We start from the raw sequence: 15541 nt of genomic DNA, 5'->3' as shown, positions 1-15541 counted from the left end.
GTCCTTGTACCAACTTTGAATAAAATCAGTTGAAACATGCCTGAATTATGGCTCTGTACATGAAAAAATCGTAATAAAATGGCCGCCTGGCAGCCATATTGGATCATATCACAAAACAAATCGACGTGCATCTGTATGACATATGAAGTAATCCTTGTACCAAGTTTGAATGAAATCGCTTCAGGCATCTCTGAGATATCTGCGTGAACGGACGGACGCACGCACGCACGCACGGACGCACGCACACACGCACGGACATGACCAAACCTATAAGTCCCCCGGACGGTGTCCGTGGGGACTAAATACTGCAGCCAATGAAATGTGATGTCCACTTTGTCCAACATTATTGCAAAAATTACAGAAATATTCACAAAAATTGGTAAAATACTTCACTAAAATTTTGGCACAAAAAATTACGACACTCAAAGGGTTTAAGGAATTTGACTGGCTGTTTTGAAGTAGAAGATTGCAATGTAAAAAGTTGCCGGACGCTTGACAATGGAGGACAGACACCACTCATCAACCAATTATATAGGCTCTGTGTTGCTGACAGCAAGAGCTAATGTTATTATTATTATTAATAGTATTATTATTATTAATTTATTGTGAAGCCTTCAAAAAAACCCACATCTAACACACATATAAATTCACACCAAACAGGTTCTAAAAAGAAAGCACTCAATACAGGACGAATGAAAAATACAAGTTTAAAATAGTCTTAATAACATATTAAGAAGATAACTGTGTAAATCATTTGCCGTCAAAAGCTTGAAAATGCTGTCAGTCAGTCCCTCTGGCCTAAAACATGCCTTCACACCTTTACAGATCATATCTTAGTATTATGCTTGGCAAAAATATATCATACCATTTTTGACATAAATCCCATTAACATGTGATACTCAATCAATGTGCCAGGCCCCTTCAATCTACCACACAAATGCATATTCAAAAGATGCAGGTAAAAATAACGTGATTGAGAGTCATTTCTGAGGACCTTCAGGAGAGGAATACTTTTATTGATCATATTTTTTCAGCCTAGCTAATTGGTGCTTTAGACATGTACAGTGTTGATACTTTACATTAAAACTGGTCTAACAGCAGCATTCCATACTCAAAGGAGTACATTACTGTCAATATGGCCATTACTGAATCCAGTGCCTTGAAGTCCATAGAAAGCTTTTCCACATGCACTTATTTGATTTGTAATATGTTCATTTGGATTGGACAATGATGATAGTGTAACACCTAAATATTCACACTTTCACATTCATCCAATCTTACACCGCTCTGTGACCAATATGGATGTGGTGTAAGTGTACATTGACCGAATATAACACAGTTTGTCTTTTCAGGCTTGAATGGCACTCCATGATTTGTTATGCATCTATTTCCAATCTTGATCATATTTTGAAGACCAGTAAGAGACAGACAAGCTAACATTAGTCAATATAACAAAACAAAACATTAAAAGATAAGACTTGTTTGTACGTACCCATCAAGGAGGATTATTATTCCCCTTTCTTTTTAATTTGTTTTATCAAGATAGTGGATGAATTATCGTCATACGTTGGTGGTATCAAGATTATTAACTTGAAGTTGGTTCACTCAATCTAGAAATCCAATTAATTTGTACACTTATACCGTATGCCTGTACCAATACACTAAAATCATCAAGCAATGATTAGGAAGTACCGGTACATCCATTGCTTTACAAAACAAAACATCTTGAGGCACAGCATCAAAGACTACCTCTGCATCCAGACAGCAAGTATAACTGTTGATTGTAGCTTGTTACAGTATGAAATTACATCATTTGCTAAGGCAGCAGCAGTGCAGTACCTCTATCCGGAACAAAGCCAAACTGTAAATCACTAAATTCATGTTGTCCAGAAATGTCAAGAATGTCAAGTTCAAGAATTTTTGAAAATGTACAGGACAAGGTCAAAGGTCTGTAATATTTTGGTACTGCAGGATCAAGTGTCGATTTCTTTAACAAAGGGATAAGTAAACCTTTAGTAAATGACAAAGGAACAATACCAAATTTAAAATAGATAGAATGCATTACACTCATATGATAAATAACCTTAGAGTTAATGGAATATTTGAAATGTTTAGACATCATACCGTCTGCTTCGGGTGCAGAGCCAGATCTCAGTTTTTTGATATACACAACAAGCAAAGATTCAGACATATCAAAATCTGAACAAGAGACCCAGTGGCCGATATAGCTCCGCTGTGTTATGTAGAGAATAACAATTTTAGAGAAGTGTTGATTAAGATGGTGGAAATCTTGGTTTGATAGCTTATTACAGTGGCCTGACCAACAGTGACTGCAAAAGTACACAATTCAAGATTTCAGCATAATTTGAACATATCACATTAAGATCATCTGTAAGAACATGTCTTCCAAAGCTATCAGACGAGTAGTTTTTTGAAAATCAAATTTTTTGACCAAAAATGGCAAAAATTGTCCAAAAAAACAAAATTGCAGATTGCATCATAATTTCAAAACATCATATTAAAATAACCCCTTAGAACTTGTATACCAAATATCAAAGCTATCAGACAAGCAGTTTTTGAGAAACACTTTTTGACCAAATGGCAAAAATTGCCCAGAAATACACATTTACAGATTTCATCATAATTTCAATATAACAAATTTCTTCATCTATAGGAACCTGTATGCCAACTATCACAGCTATCAGATAAGTAGTTTTTTTAAAGAAATACATTTTTGACCAAAAATTACAAAATTGCCCAAAATTACAAAAATGTACTTTCACCGTAATTTGAATATATCATATTTTGCTCATCCTTTGAACCTGTATACCAAATCAATCAATCAATCAATCAAATTATTTATAGAGCTCCAGTATCCTATGTATCTATAGTTCAGAGGCACTGAACAGTTATGAAGCAAATGCTTCAGTAAATAAGTAAGTTTTAAGATTCCTTCTAAAGCTAGTAGCTGAGGGCTTCTGTCTCAATTCAAGAGGAAGTTTATTCCACAATCGAGCAGCGGCGCATGAGAATGCTCGTCCACCATATGATTCAAGTTTGTAGTTTGGTTCCTTCAATAAACATTTAGCTGATGAATACAGAGTCCTTGTAGTTTGCTTTTCCTGGATGAGGTCGGTTATGTAAGTTGGTGCCAGACCATTGAGCGCTTTGTAGGTTGTATAAAGAACTTTGAATCGTATTCTGGACTGCACTGGCAACCAATGAAGGTTTCTGAGAATAGGTGTAATATATTTGCGTTTCTTGGTACGAGTGATGACTCTTCCAGCGGCATTCTGTGTATGTTGAAGCAGTTTGATGTGTTTGTTCGGTAAGCCATATAAGAGTGCAAATATCAAAGCTGTCACACAAGCGGTTTTGGTGAAACAAATTTTTGATAAAAATGACAAAAATTGCCCTAAAAATACAAATTTACATATTTCTGCATAATATGAACGTATCTGTGAAAGGTCATCCATAGGGACCTATGTACCAAATACCATGATTTGAAGCTATCTGACCTGCAGTTTTGAAGAAGTTTTTATAGAATTTTTTGACCAAAAACAGCAAATGATGCCCAAAAAATACACATATGCAAATATCAACATTATTTGAACATATCTAACTGAGGTCAACCCAATTGGACTGTATATCAAGTTTCAAAGCAATCAGACAAGCGATTTCAGGAAAGACGATTTTCGACCAAAAACAGCAAGAATGCCAAAAAAATACAAATATGAAAATTTCAAAATGACTTGAACAAACCTACTTGAGGTCACCCCAAGTGAACTGCATCTCAAATTTCAAAGCAATCGAACATGTGGTTTCACAGAAGCAGGCAATTGTTGATGGACGACATACAGACAACGGGCACCGACTGACAATCAGCCTATTTGACAAGCTCCGCGTCACTGACAGCGGAGCTAAACAGTAACACCCATAAGGCTGGTACAATCTCAAACCTTCAATCTGGCTGTGGATATAGCCTCAGTAGTACAGCTAGACATACTAAATTTACTGGTGAAGGGATCGTTGAACTTTTTAATATCAATAATGCCAGCATTGTTTTGAGAGAAATTAGGTTTCCACCTACGAATGCAATTCCAAAATTTCCTTAAATTACAGCAAGTATACAATGAATTGACAATTGGTAGACATCATTAATTTTACTGTTCATTGCTCGATTACATGTATGTCTGTATGTCTTTTTCCCTGCTTAGTAGCATAAATAAATAATAAAAAGCTTACATTGCTTTAAGTCAACTGACAATGCTTATTGATAATTGAAGCACCTTAATAGCCCATACTTTTTGGTCATTGAGCAATAGTGCTGTCAACTTAGTACCCTCAATAACAGTCTAAAATGAATATAGATATTTATGCTCAATAGCAAAACATTCCTATTCTGAAAAAGTTTTGTTCATGCAAGAGTAGTCAACAAAGAAAGTCAGTCATATCATTGTATCACTTCACATACAAATGCCCACATATACTATTTATAGTGAACCAGTAAATGTCTCTTCACTTTTCCCTTTGATTTAAATCCTTTACCACACAAATGGCAAAGATGAGGTTTTTCTGATGAATGTATATACCACCGATGACTGTTCAATGTTGGTGAAGATTTGAATGACTTTCCACAGAGTTCACATTTATAAGGCCGTTCACCTGTGTGAACACGTTTGTGTTCGGTCAAAGATTGCCGATATTTAAAAGATTTCCCACACTTGTCACACAAATGTGCTTTTTTGTTTGTATGCACATTTTTTTGGTGTATCGTAAGGTAAATTTCCTGTTTAAATGTCTTTTTGCATTCAGAGCAAGACCATGGTTTTAAGCTGGTATCACTGCTGCGATGTATTTTCTGGTGCTTTTCTGCATGGGTTTTTCTTGCAAAACGCTTGTTACAGACTGGACAACTGTACGGTTCAATACCTGAATGCCTGCGGATATGCACGACAAGATTGCTTTTCCTATAAAAAACTTTCCCACACTCTTCACAAGGGTGGGGCTTCCTATACCTGTGGCATCTCACATGCTTATCAAAGATTCTTTCCTTCCAAACATTTTGCCACATTCATCACATGAATAAACGGCTTCCTTGTCATGAATGCTGTGATGCTGTTTTAAGAGTTCTTCATTTTCAAACACACTCCCACATTCTTCACATGTCAGTGGCAGCCCTAAATGGTTTTCGTTTTTGTGCCTATAAAGCTGATACTTGGTTTCAAAAGTTACTTTGCAATCTACACAGTGGTGATTCCTTAGCTTATGCACTTTCTGTCTGTGCTGATACAGTTCATCTTTTGTGGGGAATACTTCATTGCACAGTTTACACTGCTCCAGGACTGCATGCATCTTTGATCTGTGTTGTCTTAAACTCAAAGTTCCATCAAAACTCTCATCACACTCTGGGCATTTGTAGATTTTCTCAGTCTTGTGGGATATTTCTTCATGTTTCAACAAGTCATCATAGAAGGCAAACTTAACATTACACACATGGCATTTGAACGGTGTCTTCCTTTCATGCATGTTCATATGTTGGATATAGTTATTTTTCACTTTGAAAACTTTGTTGCATTTTTTACATTCAATGGATTTCTCATATTTGTGGTTCTGCACATGAGAATCATGGGTTTCTTTCCGGCCAAACCATTTCTTACATTTCTCACATTGATACTTTAAATCTTGATCATGGGTCTTTCTATGCTCCTTCAAAGATTTGTAACGGTGAAATATTACATCACACTCTTTACAGCTCCATACTCTTTCCCTGTGTATCTTATATCTGTGCTGGGTAAATAACCAATTTGTAGTATATGACTTTTTGCAGATCTGACACTGATGTGTTTGAGGCTTGAAATCTTTCTTGTAGATATCATCCTCAGGCAGAACATTTTCTCTCTGTGTATTAGCTGATTGTTCAGTGGATATTTCTTGTGATTCACTGGCAGATGTTGTACCATGCTCTTTTGTTTGAAGACCTTGACAATGAAGTGAAAGATGGTCCTGCAGAAGACCTTTGCTTCCAAACTCACAGTTGCATTTAGTACACAAATATTTGTGTTTCTCATTGCAGTTACCGTCACTACATGTACGACCTTGGCTTTCATTACTATGCTCTTGATTTCTGTGTTGCTGAAACAAATGGTTCCATGGAAAGGTTTCTCCACAAAATTCACACAAGAATGATGCCTCTCTCCCTGTCTGAATTTTTGTTTCATGGGTCACAGCATCGGCATGATTGATATTGTTACTAATGTCAGTCTGTGTCTCTCTTGATAAACTTGGATCATTCTGAATTGGACTTCCTGGTATATTCACATCTGCAGCAGAGCTATCAGTTTCAAAATGGTGAGGTGGATTTACACTTGCAGGATTCACTGGTTTTTCTACATCAGCCATGTTGCTGCTATCTTTGTTCCCACAAACAACCATATCATTACTCCCTGTAAAAAGTTCTGGAACAGCTGCTTCATTCTGCACTTCATTTTCTATCTTGAATTTGTCTTCACTGATATCAGCCTCTGTATGTGCATTGCTCAATGCACATTCTTCATTAGTTGTGTCCTCCTCATGGGGGTCATCATTCCCATCACTACCACTGTCAAATACATCAGCATCATCACTGTCTGCATTGACATTTCTGTCCTCATCATGTGTACATTTCAACAACTTACTGGCATCAATATTGCTTCCACATTTCAGCCCTTTTCTAGTGTCTTCAGGTACATTTACAGCTTTGCTTACATCTTGTTGCATTGTCTCTTCATCTGTCAATTCATTCCTTCTACAACTGGTAGGTACTGCACAAACAATCTTTTCAGAAAATTTCTCTGCACAGCAGTACTTCTCCTTAAACTGCACACAGCCAATAGTAAGCTGCTCAAATTTCAGTACAGTGGATACCTTTAGCAAATGTTCAACATTATGCATGGCAATGGTTACTTTACCAGTGTACATGAAGTCTAGAAGATCTTTCACAGAGTTGGCATCCATACCAGCAAAGCACTCACTGATTTTGTCCCAACGATTTTCTGAAGTAAGAACTGAGGTGATCATTGGACTGCAACATGCCAGGACTGCCTGGTGACAAGCAAAATACTGCCCCTGCACACAAAACTCAACATCCGTGATGAAAGACTGTTTTCTGAATTCATTCAGTCTCTCCAGAATTGATGAAGATAGGTTCTCTACACTGTAATCCATTTTCACCTGTCTTGTTGTCATGGTTACAGAGAATACTGATATGTCAACTTGGATGTTCTGGTTCTAACCTAGAAAATATAAAAGAATATTCATGAGTTACAAATTTTAATATTCATTACTTGGCAGTGCTGCAAGGAAGCATTCACAATATTTAGAATGTAACAAGCGACCTATCGGCTGATACAGCTGTGCTGTGTATACTGTATAGAGAATAATTATTTGTGACAAGTGTGTTGATGAACATAGTTGAAATCATCTGACCACCAATGCCAAAGGAATGGGACAAGTGGTTTAAAACTAAAAAATTTGTGACTGAAAAGGTGATGAAAAATGTGCATGTAGGGAGGTCATTGTGATCATAGTTTGGAATGATATCGTGGGGAGAAGATTGGAACTTTGAGGGAAAGTGTGGATGAAAAATAAAACAGTTGTACATGTACAATCTAGTGGATGGACATTGCTATTTGGTTTGATTTGCTCAGTCAACATGTATAAAACTGTCATTCTTTGAGTCCTCATTGATATAAAGTCACTCTCTATGGAAAAGTATCTGTTCTATAACTCTGAAAACTTTTTCATAGGGACGGACTATACTTTATAAAAGCCACTGTAGTTGGGCCTACTGTAGACAAAGATAACGTGCATGCACTGATGCTATGGGAAGAAATGTGTTTGAAGGTTTGAGGACTTATATATGCAAATAAAAGGAATGGGAGGGGAGATTATGCAGAAATGTCACCAAAATGTTACTTCTGTATCAAGGGATTGTGTAATCAGCTTGATTTGAAACAGCATGCTCTGTCAGTTAAGCTCTGAAATCATCGCTGAGTTATGCTCTCTTTTGGCTATGCTCTTTTGGCTATGGTTTTCTATGAGTATCAATGTGATCAAGGCATGCAAGCTCATGAAGATTGTGACAATGTTAATCTTTTCTGTATTTTTTTGGCCTTTGCCATTTCTTTGGTTGGCTTTTGAATGTAATTGAAAAATTGAGTGGTGTTAAACAATCATGCATGAGAGTTTTGATGTGAAGTATTTATTTTATTGAAGTAAGCAGCACTCAGGATACATACACTGATGAGAAAGTGGCTGACTTTGAAATGTTTGGTTATCATTACTCCAGGAGGTTAATTATGTGACCTTTGGCCCTAAAAAAAAAAAAAAAAAAAAAAAAAAAAAATATATATATATATATATATATATATATATATATATATATATATATATATATATATATATATATAATACAAAATATATGTACATGTGTGTATATATATATATGATCCTTGACCCCCAAACCCCTCAACAAAATCTGGCTACTTGTGTTCACACTGTATTAGCCAGAAAGGCTAATCAGCTTGAGTAGCCAGAGCAAACCCTGAATATTGTGACATAAAAACAAACACATGAGAAAGTGGCAAACACACGAAAGTACCACAAGAGAAATTCGTACAGTAGAGACTTTCTCCTCAAACATCAAAGATATCAGACAAGCAGTTATGGTGAAATAAATTTTTTGACCAAAAATGACAAAAATTTGCATATTTCTGCACAATTTGAACAAATATGAAATAGGTCATCCATAGAGACCTATATCCCAAATATAAAAGCTATCTGACTTGCACCTTTGAAGATGAAGATTTCTAAAGAGTTTTTGACCAAAAATGACAAAATTGCCTTAAAAATACATCCCAATTTGAAAAAATCTACATGAGGTCATCCCTTGGGACCTGTATACCAAATATTAAAGCTATCTGATCAGCAGTTGAGGAGAAGATTTTTGCCCAAAGTAGCAAAATCGACCTCAAAAATACAAATTTGAATATTTCATCACAATGTGTACAAATCTCATCAACGTCATCCCTGGAGACCTGTACTCCAAATATTAAAGGAATTCGACAAGCTGTTTTGAAGAAGTTTTGAATGTAAAGGGTTGATGGATGCTGACACTAGAGCTGACACTAGACAACAGATGGCAGATGACGGACAACAGACGACTAATGCCGGCAAACATCCACCTATTAGATTACATATCAATAATATCTATTCTTAATTGACTTATAATTTCCCATTTGACCTTTGAACTTTCAAAGAATCCGTTTTGAACTTTACAAATAATCACTGGGTGAAATTCCAATATCATATTGGTTTTTCAGATCTGCTCTTTCAAATATGATATTCTCGTCACGTACATAAAAATTTACATCAAATTGTCAAAGCACAGATTTTAATAGCTAGTTTTGTATTGTAAAAAAAATATTCAAAGTTTCCTCACATACCACAATGTATTAAGAATCAACATTTTTGGTGAAATTCCAAAATCAAATTTTTTGCACACATGTGAACTTGTAATCGCCCTAGTCTAATCAAGTACACTAGTATCAATAATCAAGAGTACGTAAATACACACAGATTTACCTAGTTTTGTATTCGAAAAAAATTATTCATAGTTTCCACACAGACAAGATAGTGAATAACATTTCGGTGACATTCCAAAATCAAATTTCTTGCACACACATGCACCGGTAACTACCCTAGTCTGATCAAGTACATTAATATCAATAATCGAGAGTCTATAAATACACAGATTTAGCTAGTTTTGTATTTAAAAGAAATTATTCATAGCTTCTCATAGACTTCTCATAGATAATGCAGCGTTCTCACCAGGCCGCGATTCCGCGACATTCTCGCGTATATTTCTGTTTTGTCACGGATTTCTTGGCCGTGCGCGCCAATAGTGGCATGCCTTTGGAATTATAAATTTTCGTGGAGCCAGCCGTATGGCCGGCCGGCCGTATCATACAGCCAGTGCTTCTCACCATAGACGTAAATCATTGACGCGAGTAATTACACTTCCTGGTTGAAACCAAGGTAATCTGGAAGCAATGCCCGTCAGAGGGCGTACTTAAACCACAGTCACTTGTGATTCGATTCACGATGGCCGATGTGTGGTATGAACAAGTATACCACACAGCCGCCGTTGTGTATTGAACCACAAGAGACTGTGGTAGTCGGACGCACTGGACATGTTCGCATTGCATGCATACCGGTGTGTCCACGGAATTCGCGGAAGCTGGAGGCGTCATGGGCACAATCAATAATTTTATAGGCTACGACAATAATAATCCTAACTATGAAAACACAAGAATGTAGTATATCCTAGCTAAGGAATTATATGAACATTTTTCGAAAACAACTAACTCGAAGCCAGTCGCATTATACCGTGGGTTCGGCATGGCAACCAGGGTATGGACGGGCGTGACGTTATAGTGTTCGTGCCGTTGAGATTCAGTCGATTTTTGTTCTCGAAAAATTACGCAACTTTGTCTGAGATAATTTTTTGGTCTTTGCTATGTTTGAAATCATGTATAAACTTCGCGGGAGGTACATGTTGTGTGATGTCATCAGGCATTTGCTCCGTTCCTCACCCACGCGACCGAGTACCTACAAATGTAGGACTGGAAATGATTGACAACTTGCCCACTGCCGATTGATGATATTATTCCAAAAGTAGTTCAGAGGTTTAAACGTGGAATAGTTGGAGAAAAGTTCTCTTATTTTGCAAAATATTATCAATTCTTGGCTTGCTCATGTGATAAGTAAGTTTATTATTCTAGGCGAACTCATACCGGTACGTGAGAACATGGACGTCTTTTTTTCAATGCTTCGATCAATTGGCAAAATTTGTAGCCTTGGCTGGCGATCAAAATTTCACGTCAAAATGTGATGATTGTTTACAAACATCATAGGAATATGTTTCCTAATCTCAATGGATGCCATAGCACAGACTTGGCCTGTTCCTTCTACTGACCGTGAAAGGGGATTTTCAGATTAAGTGTGCAAAACAACATAACTCATGACAGAAATCAACTTGGAGCTGAACGGCTGGACACTCCGGCAACTATTATGGTAGAGGGCCCTGAAATGGACTTTTACACTGGAAAGAACAAAAGTCCCATAGACTTTTCATTAAAAGGCACTGATATTCAATATCAGTTGATATGTTTACCGAGTGTTTATAAAAAAGTTGTTAAGCTGAATGAGTCGTTGAGTCCTTTATTTTTTCCATACATAGAATAAGGTTCGTATTTGCAGTTTGACTTTTTAAACATATTTATATATTGTCTAATAAAAATCATCTGTTGTCCCGCCTTTTTTTGGTCAGCGGGACAAAATGTCCCATAATTTTTTTTTTCTGGTGAGAACACTGATAATGTATGGAGGACCTGTGTGTGTATTTTCTATTTTGCCTGGGAGTTCTTGTGTGTTATCACTGTATACCTAGGGAGTCCAGGATGGGAACTTTCCAGAGAGTGTTTTATGTTGCATGCTGCACTTGAAGGTTTGAGTGTCAGCGTGTGCTTTTTGAGTCAGATATTTCTGTATTTTGAGTTTTACTCAAGTCAGCAGATATGTAAAGAAACCAGTGAGTGGCAAAGATCGAACTTTATGCGGATCGGACTGTTTATTTAAACCCTACGCCATCCTCTACTTAGTCAATCGAACGAACATTGCTCACAAGTGAAAGCCGTGCCATATATATGTGCAATACGCACTGCACGCAGAGATGATAGTATCACCACAAGTTGAAAGCTGATCTTTCTGCAGCAAATTGTGTGTTAACTGCGAACTTTATTCAGTTAATGAGTTCAGTCAGATGTCTGAGATTGTCATGAGTACATTATTTGTGATTGTTCCACTGAACTTTTGTCGATGCGTGGAGTTTGAATTCAGAGGAAGACTTCAGATGAGTTCGGCAGAAGTATGAGTGTCCCCCGGAAGAGCCGACCAAAAGTAAACAAAGATCAAAGATTGCTGCGCCCATGGTAGCTGAACTGGACACTGCTTAGCAGTGGATCGCGTGTGTTATCGCCGACTTTCACGTGCGGACATTACACCCTACTTACAATCGTGCTTATCATCGAACAATAGTTAGAGACGCGTGTGAACTATTTGTGTTTCCGAGCCGTGTGGTCAAGTCTGAGGTACCTCTGCGGTAATGTTAAGTTTTTCATAGAAATTGTTAAGCATTTAGAAAGGGTTTGAACAGAGTTTTTGTACTGAAAGTGTGTTTGACTCAGGCCGTCGGGAGGTCGATCAGTACGGTTATTGTTACCATGGAGTAATATTTGTAGTTTTGAAGTACAGTTTTACTATTTTGTATGTAGACGCCAATAATTTGACACAATATAGTAATATACGGAAGTTGTTTGTTACATTATATGACTGTGTGGTAGTTCATTTCATGCCCCATGCTCTGTAGCCCTGCGTACAGGTCTGTGTGTTCCCGGCGTTATACGGCCTTCACCACAGCCCTGCCCAGCCCATTTCTGGGAGCCGTCATTACCAACTTCCGGTAATGGCGGCTCCCACAAACACCGACGCCCCACGCTCAATGTTTTCAGAACGCGATCGTCGTGTTTGAACAAATTCAAAACCCCATAAACGACAAAGTTAAATACTGTTTAGTCTTCAGTAGTGATAAATCGGTACGACCAAATGCAGTAAATATGTTGCATTTCACATCAACACACCTGGTCGAGTGGGGTGCGCTTATATGATACTCCCCAGGGCAATCGGCCTTGTAGCGCTACTGGTGAGCGAAGTCGCAAAAACCAAAAATCACCGACTGCCTCACCGTAGCGCTACAATTTTGCAGCTACCAGTACTGTAGTCTGTAGCTAGCTAGAGATTTTGCCCGGGTATGTGAGTAGGATGGCAAATCCAGAGACCTGGCAACATTTCTAATGAACACCCACACATCAGCGGTCGTAACTGATTATGTTTGTAATGTTTGCCAGAGGGATCTATTATCCGGTGAAGGATATCTCTCCCTTTTCCGAACTGAACAGAACTGAACTGTATATATAATTATTTTTCATACCTTCTCTACCACACTTTCGTGAGTATGTATAAAACTAGAAAGCTATTATTACATGCCTCGTATATCGAACGTCGCACGCTCCATAGGATTCAATGGTAACTCGTTGATGATGTCGCGGGCCGCATAGTCATCACTGGACTGAAAGTGAACCGGAACTATTTTATGTAAAAATGTCGAAATTTTATGTTTTGCACAGGAAATCCGGTTTCGGAAAATTTTGCAAAAAAAAATTGATAAACCGCATAACAGTATTTTAAATATATCATTGCGCCATTCGATGATGAAAATCGTTCCATTTTGAACGGATTTTCGTCTAAGATGGAATAAAGCATTGGATTATCATTTGCCAATAAATCTAAATATTTTGAGTGAAAACTGTGTAAGAGAGGCATGTAATAATATATAATGTTGCACAGACAAGTGGAACACTTGCATGGCGCCTGCTAGCTGCAGTACAGTAGCTCGAGGTTTTGCCTGGGTATCTGGTTTTGCCGTCCGACCCAAATACCCAGGCAAAACCTCGAGCTACTGTACTGCAGCTAGGCGCCTGCCACTGTGGAAAGGAAGGGACGTTTATCAGACGTTTAAAAAATGTTTAAAAAGTTCATAACAAGTGTGAATCTACCTAAAGCTAAAATTATCCCCTACCTGACACTACGGTGACCAAAAACTTCCTTGCTCTGCTGTTATCTAGCTCCCTGATGTCCTCAGCTCTGCTGTGCGGTGAGCTAGTTTAATCGCTTGCGGGAGTTTATGGATGCAACCAAAGACCAGCTGATTGCTGCACATGCGCATTAGGTGCTGTTAGGATAAAGCCCTCTAGAGAAAGTTTTACAAAAACCTTCGTAAACGCCCTCTGTCAAAAGAGTTGAAATATGCAATTATCGTTTGTTTTTACAACACCCCCGAAAAGAAAAAAAACCGTACCAATGGGGGAGGGAGGTGTATAGAACGCTGCCTTATAATTTATATGTGCAGGCCCGCGGCATGGAAGGATAGACCTGATCCTGGTACCACACTCCCTACAGAGGCTCATCTCAGTCCAAGTGAGTTATTTCCAAGAGAGCGGGTCCACCCCTGCCCTGGCTTTTGAAATGCCCTTGGAGCTTACGTTATTTTGAATTACTTTGTGAATTTTGTGCCTTTTTATGGATCACTCCTAATTTACAAACTTTACCTACGGTGAGAGTAAAAATTGGAAAAGTGGAATAATGAGTCAAGTAGACGTCTGTGGAACATAAAGTTTCGCAGGTCGCGTTTTATTGAAACAAATAATTGTTTCACATTATAATGTGGCATATAACACTCTGTTTTGAATTTTGAATAACACGAACCATAATACCATTCATAATTTATTCACATGCAAATATCATGGCATTAATATGCAAATTATATTCATATGTTATTGTTATTGAAATAAAGAAAGGGAAAGCAACTCATTAACACTTACGGCTTACACTGAATAACAATCGCAAGTTGACCGCAGAGAATACTACTTTATGCAATGACCCCTGCTAGCGTTGCAGGCAGAATTCATACCTGTTATTCTTTATATTGTTCTTTCGAGTGGGTTTGATCTCTGATTTCTTTGCTAGGTGAGGATTGCTTTGAGATTGGATCTTATCGAAATATTACTGAATCCTGTAAGATATTGTCCAATCCTTCTAGCTCATTTAATCCTTCAAGATGGTGACTCGTTAGTCTCAATTCATCACTTTATTTCTGCGTGAAATGTTCCTCTGGTACAAGTATAAAAGCACTCGGATTTGGTGTACAGTCAACATAAAAATGCATTTATATATTCGCATGGACTGATACAACTTACTGTAATATGTGGCATCTTGCGATAAACTTATAAATAATTCAACAAATTTCGATTCTAAAAGCGCAAAAGTCAATATAGTCTAGCCAGCTGCTGATATTCATTTGGCAGAATAGTTTACCTCGTAATCTTGACACGGCCAAGTGAAAATTCATCCTATTTCGAAAAGAAGAAATCCTGATTTGACGTTATTTTGAATTATGAATTAAAAGCACTCACTTCTAGAATACTGTGTGGATGTGGAAGTTAAAGACCGATTTGTATTCTCAAAGCGGAAAAGTCGATAGTCTGCTGATGTTCATTTGGCAGATATTTTACCTCGTTACCTTGACACTCGTTTGCGTCCGTGGCTAGTGAGAAAATTCAGTCAATTTCGACAAGGAAAATATCCTGATTTGACGTTATTTTGAATTATGAATTAGAGTAAAGCACTCACTTCTAGAATACTGTGTGAATGTGGAAGTTAAAGATTAAAGTTTGAATATAAAATTTCAGACATTCGGTTTTTGAACTCAAATTACGAATACAGTACTGTGTTTCTGCGAAGTTTTCTATTGTACAGCTCCGTTTGGGCCACTAGTTTCCTGTATTGCTACATTTTTACTCTTTAGCTGTCTTCGTTGTAGTGC

The 15541-nt window shown here is 37.5% G+C and overlaps 1 protein-coding gene across 2 annotated transcripts; it reads right to left on the bottom strand.

Moving 5' to 3' along the window:
• Positions 1 to 581: 581 nt before the first annotated feature.
• On the bottom strand, positions 582 to 13860 carry LOC139117957 (zinc finger protein 117-like). Of its 2 annotated transcripts, XM_070681210.1 has the most exons (3): positions 13739 to 13830; positions 8280 to 8354; positions 4886 to 7274 (listed from the first exon to the last, which is right to left on the bottom strand). In XM_070681210.1, the coding sequence occupies exon 3, from the start codon at positions 7225 to 7227 to the stop codon at positions 5029 to 5031; it is 2199 nt and encodes a 732-aa protein (XP_070537311.1). In that variant the 5' UTR covers positions 7228 to 7274; positions 8280 to 8354; positions 13739 to 13830; the 3' UTR covers positions 4886 to 5028. The 2 variants fall into 2 exon arrangements, with proteins under 2 accessions (XP_070537310.1, XP_070537311.1); XM_070681209.1 differs by lacking the exon at positions 8280 to 8354 and having other exon boundaries at positions 582 to 7274; positions 13739 to 13860.
• Positions 13861 to 15541: the final 1681 nt, after the last annotated feature.

The sequence above is a fragment of the Ptychodera flava genome, chromosome 18 (genome assembly GCF_041260155.1).
Source record: "Ptychodera flava strain L36383 chromosome 18, AS_Pfla_20210202, whole genome shotgun sequence".
NCBI classification, from domain to species: Eukaryota; Metazoa; Hemichordata; class Enteropneusta; family Ptychoderidae; genus Ptychodera; species Ptychodera flava.
Note: the sequence above shows the minus strand (reverse complement) of the source record. Positions and strands in the feature narration are given on the sequence as shown.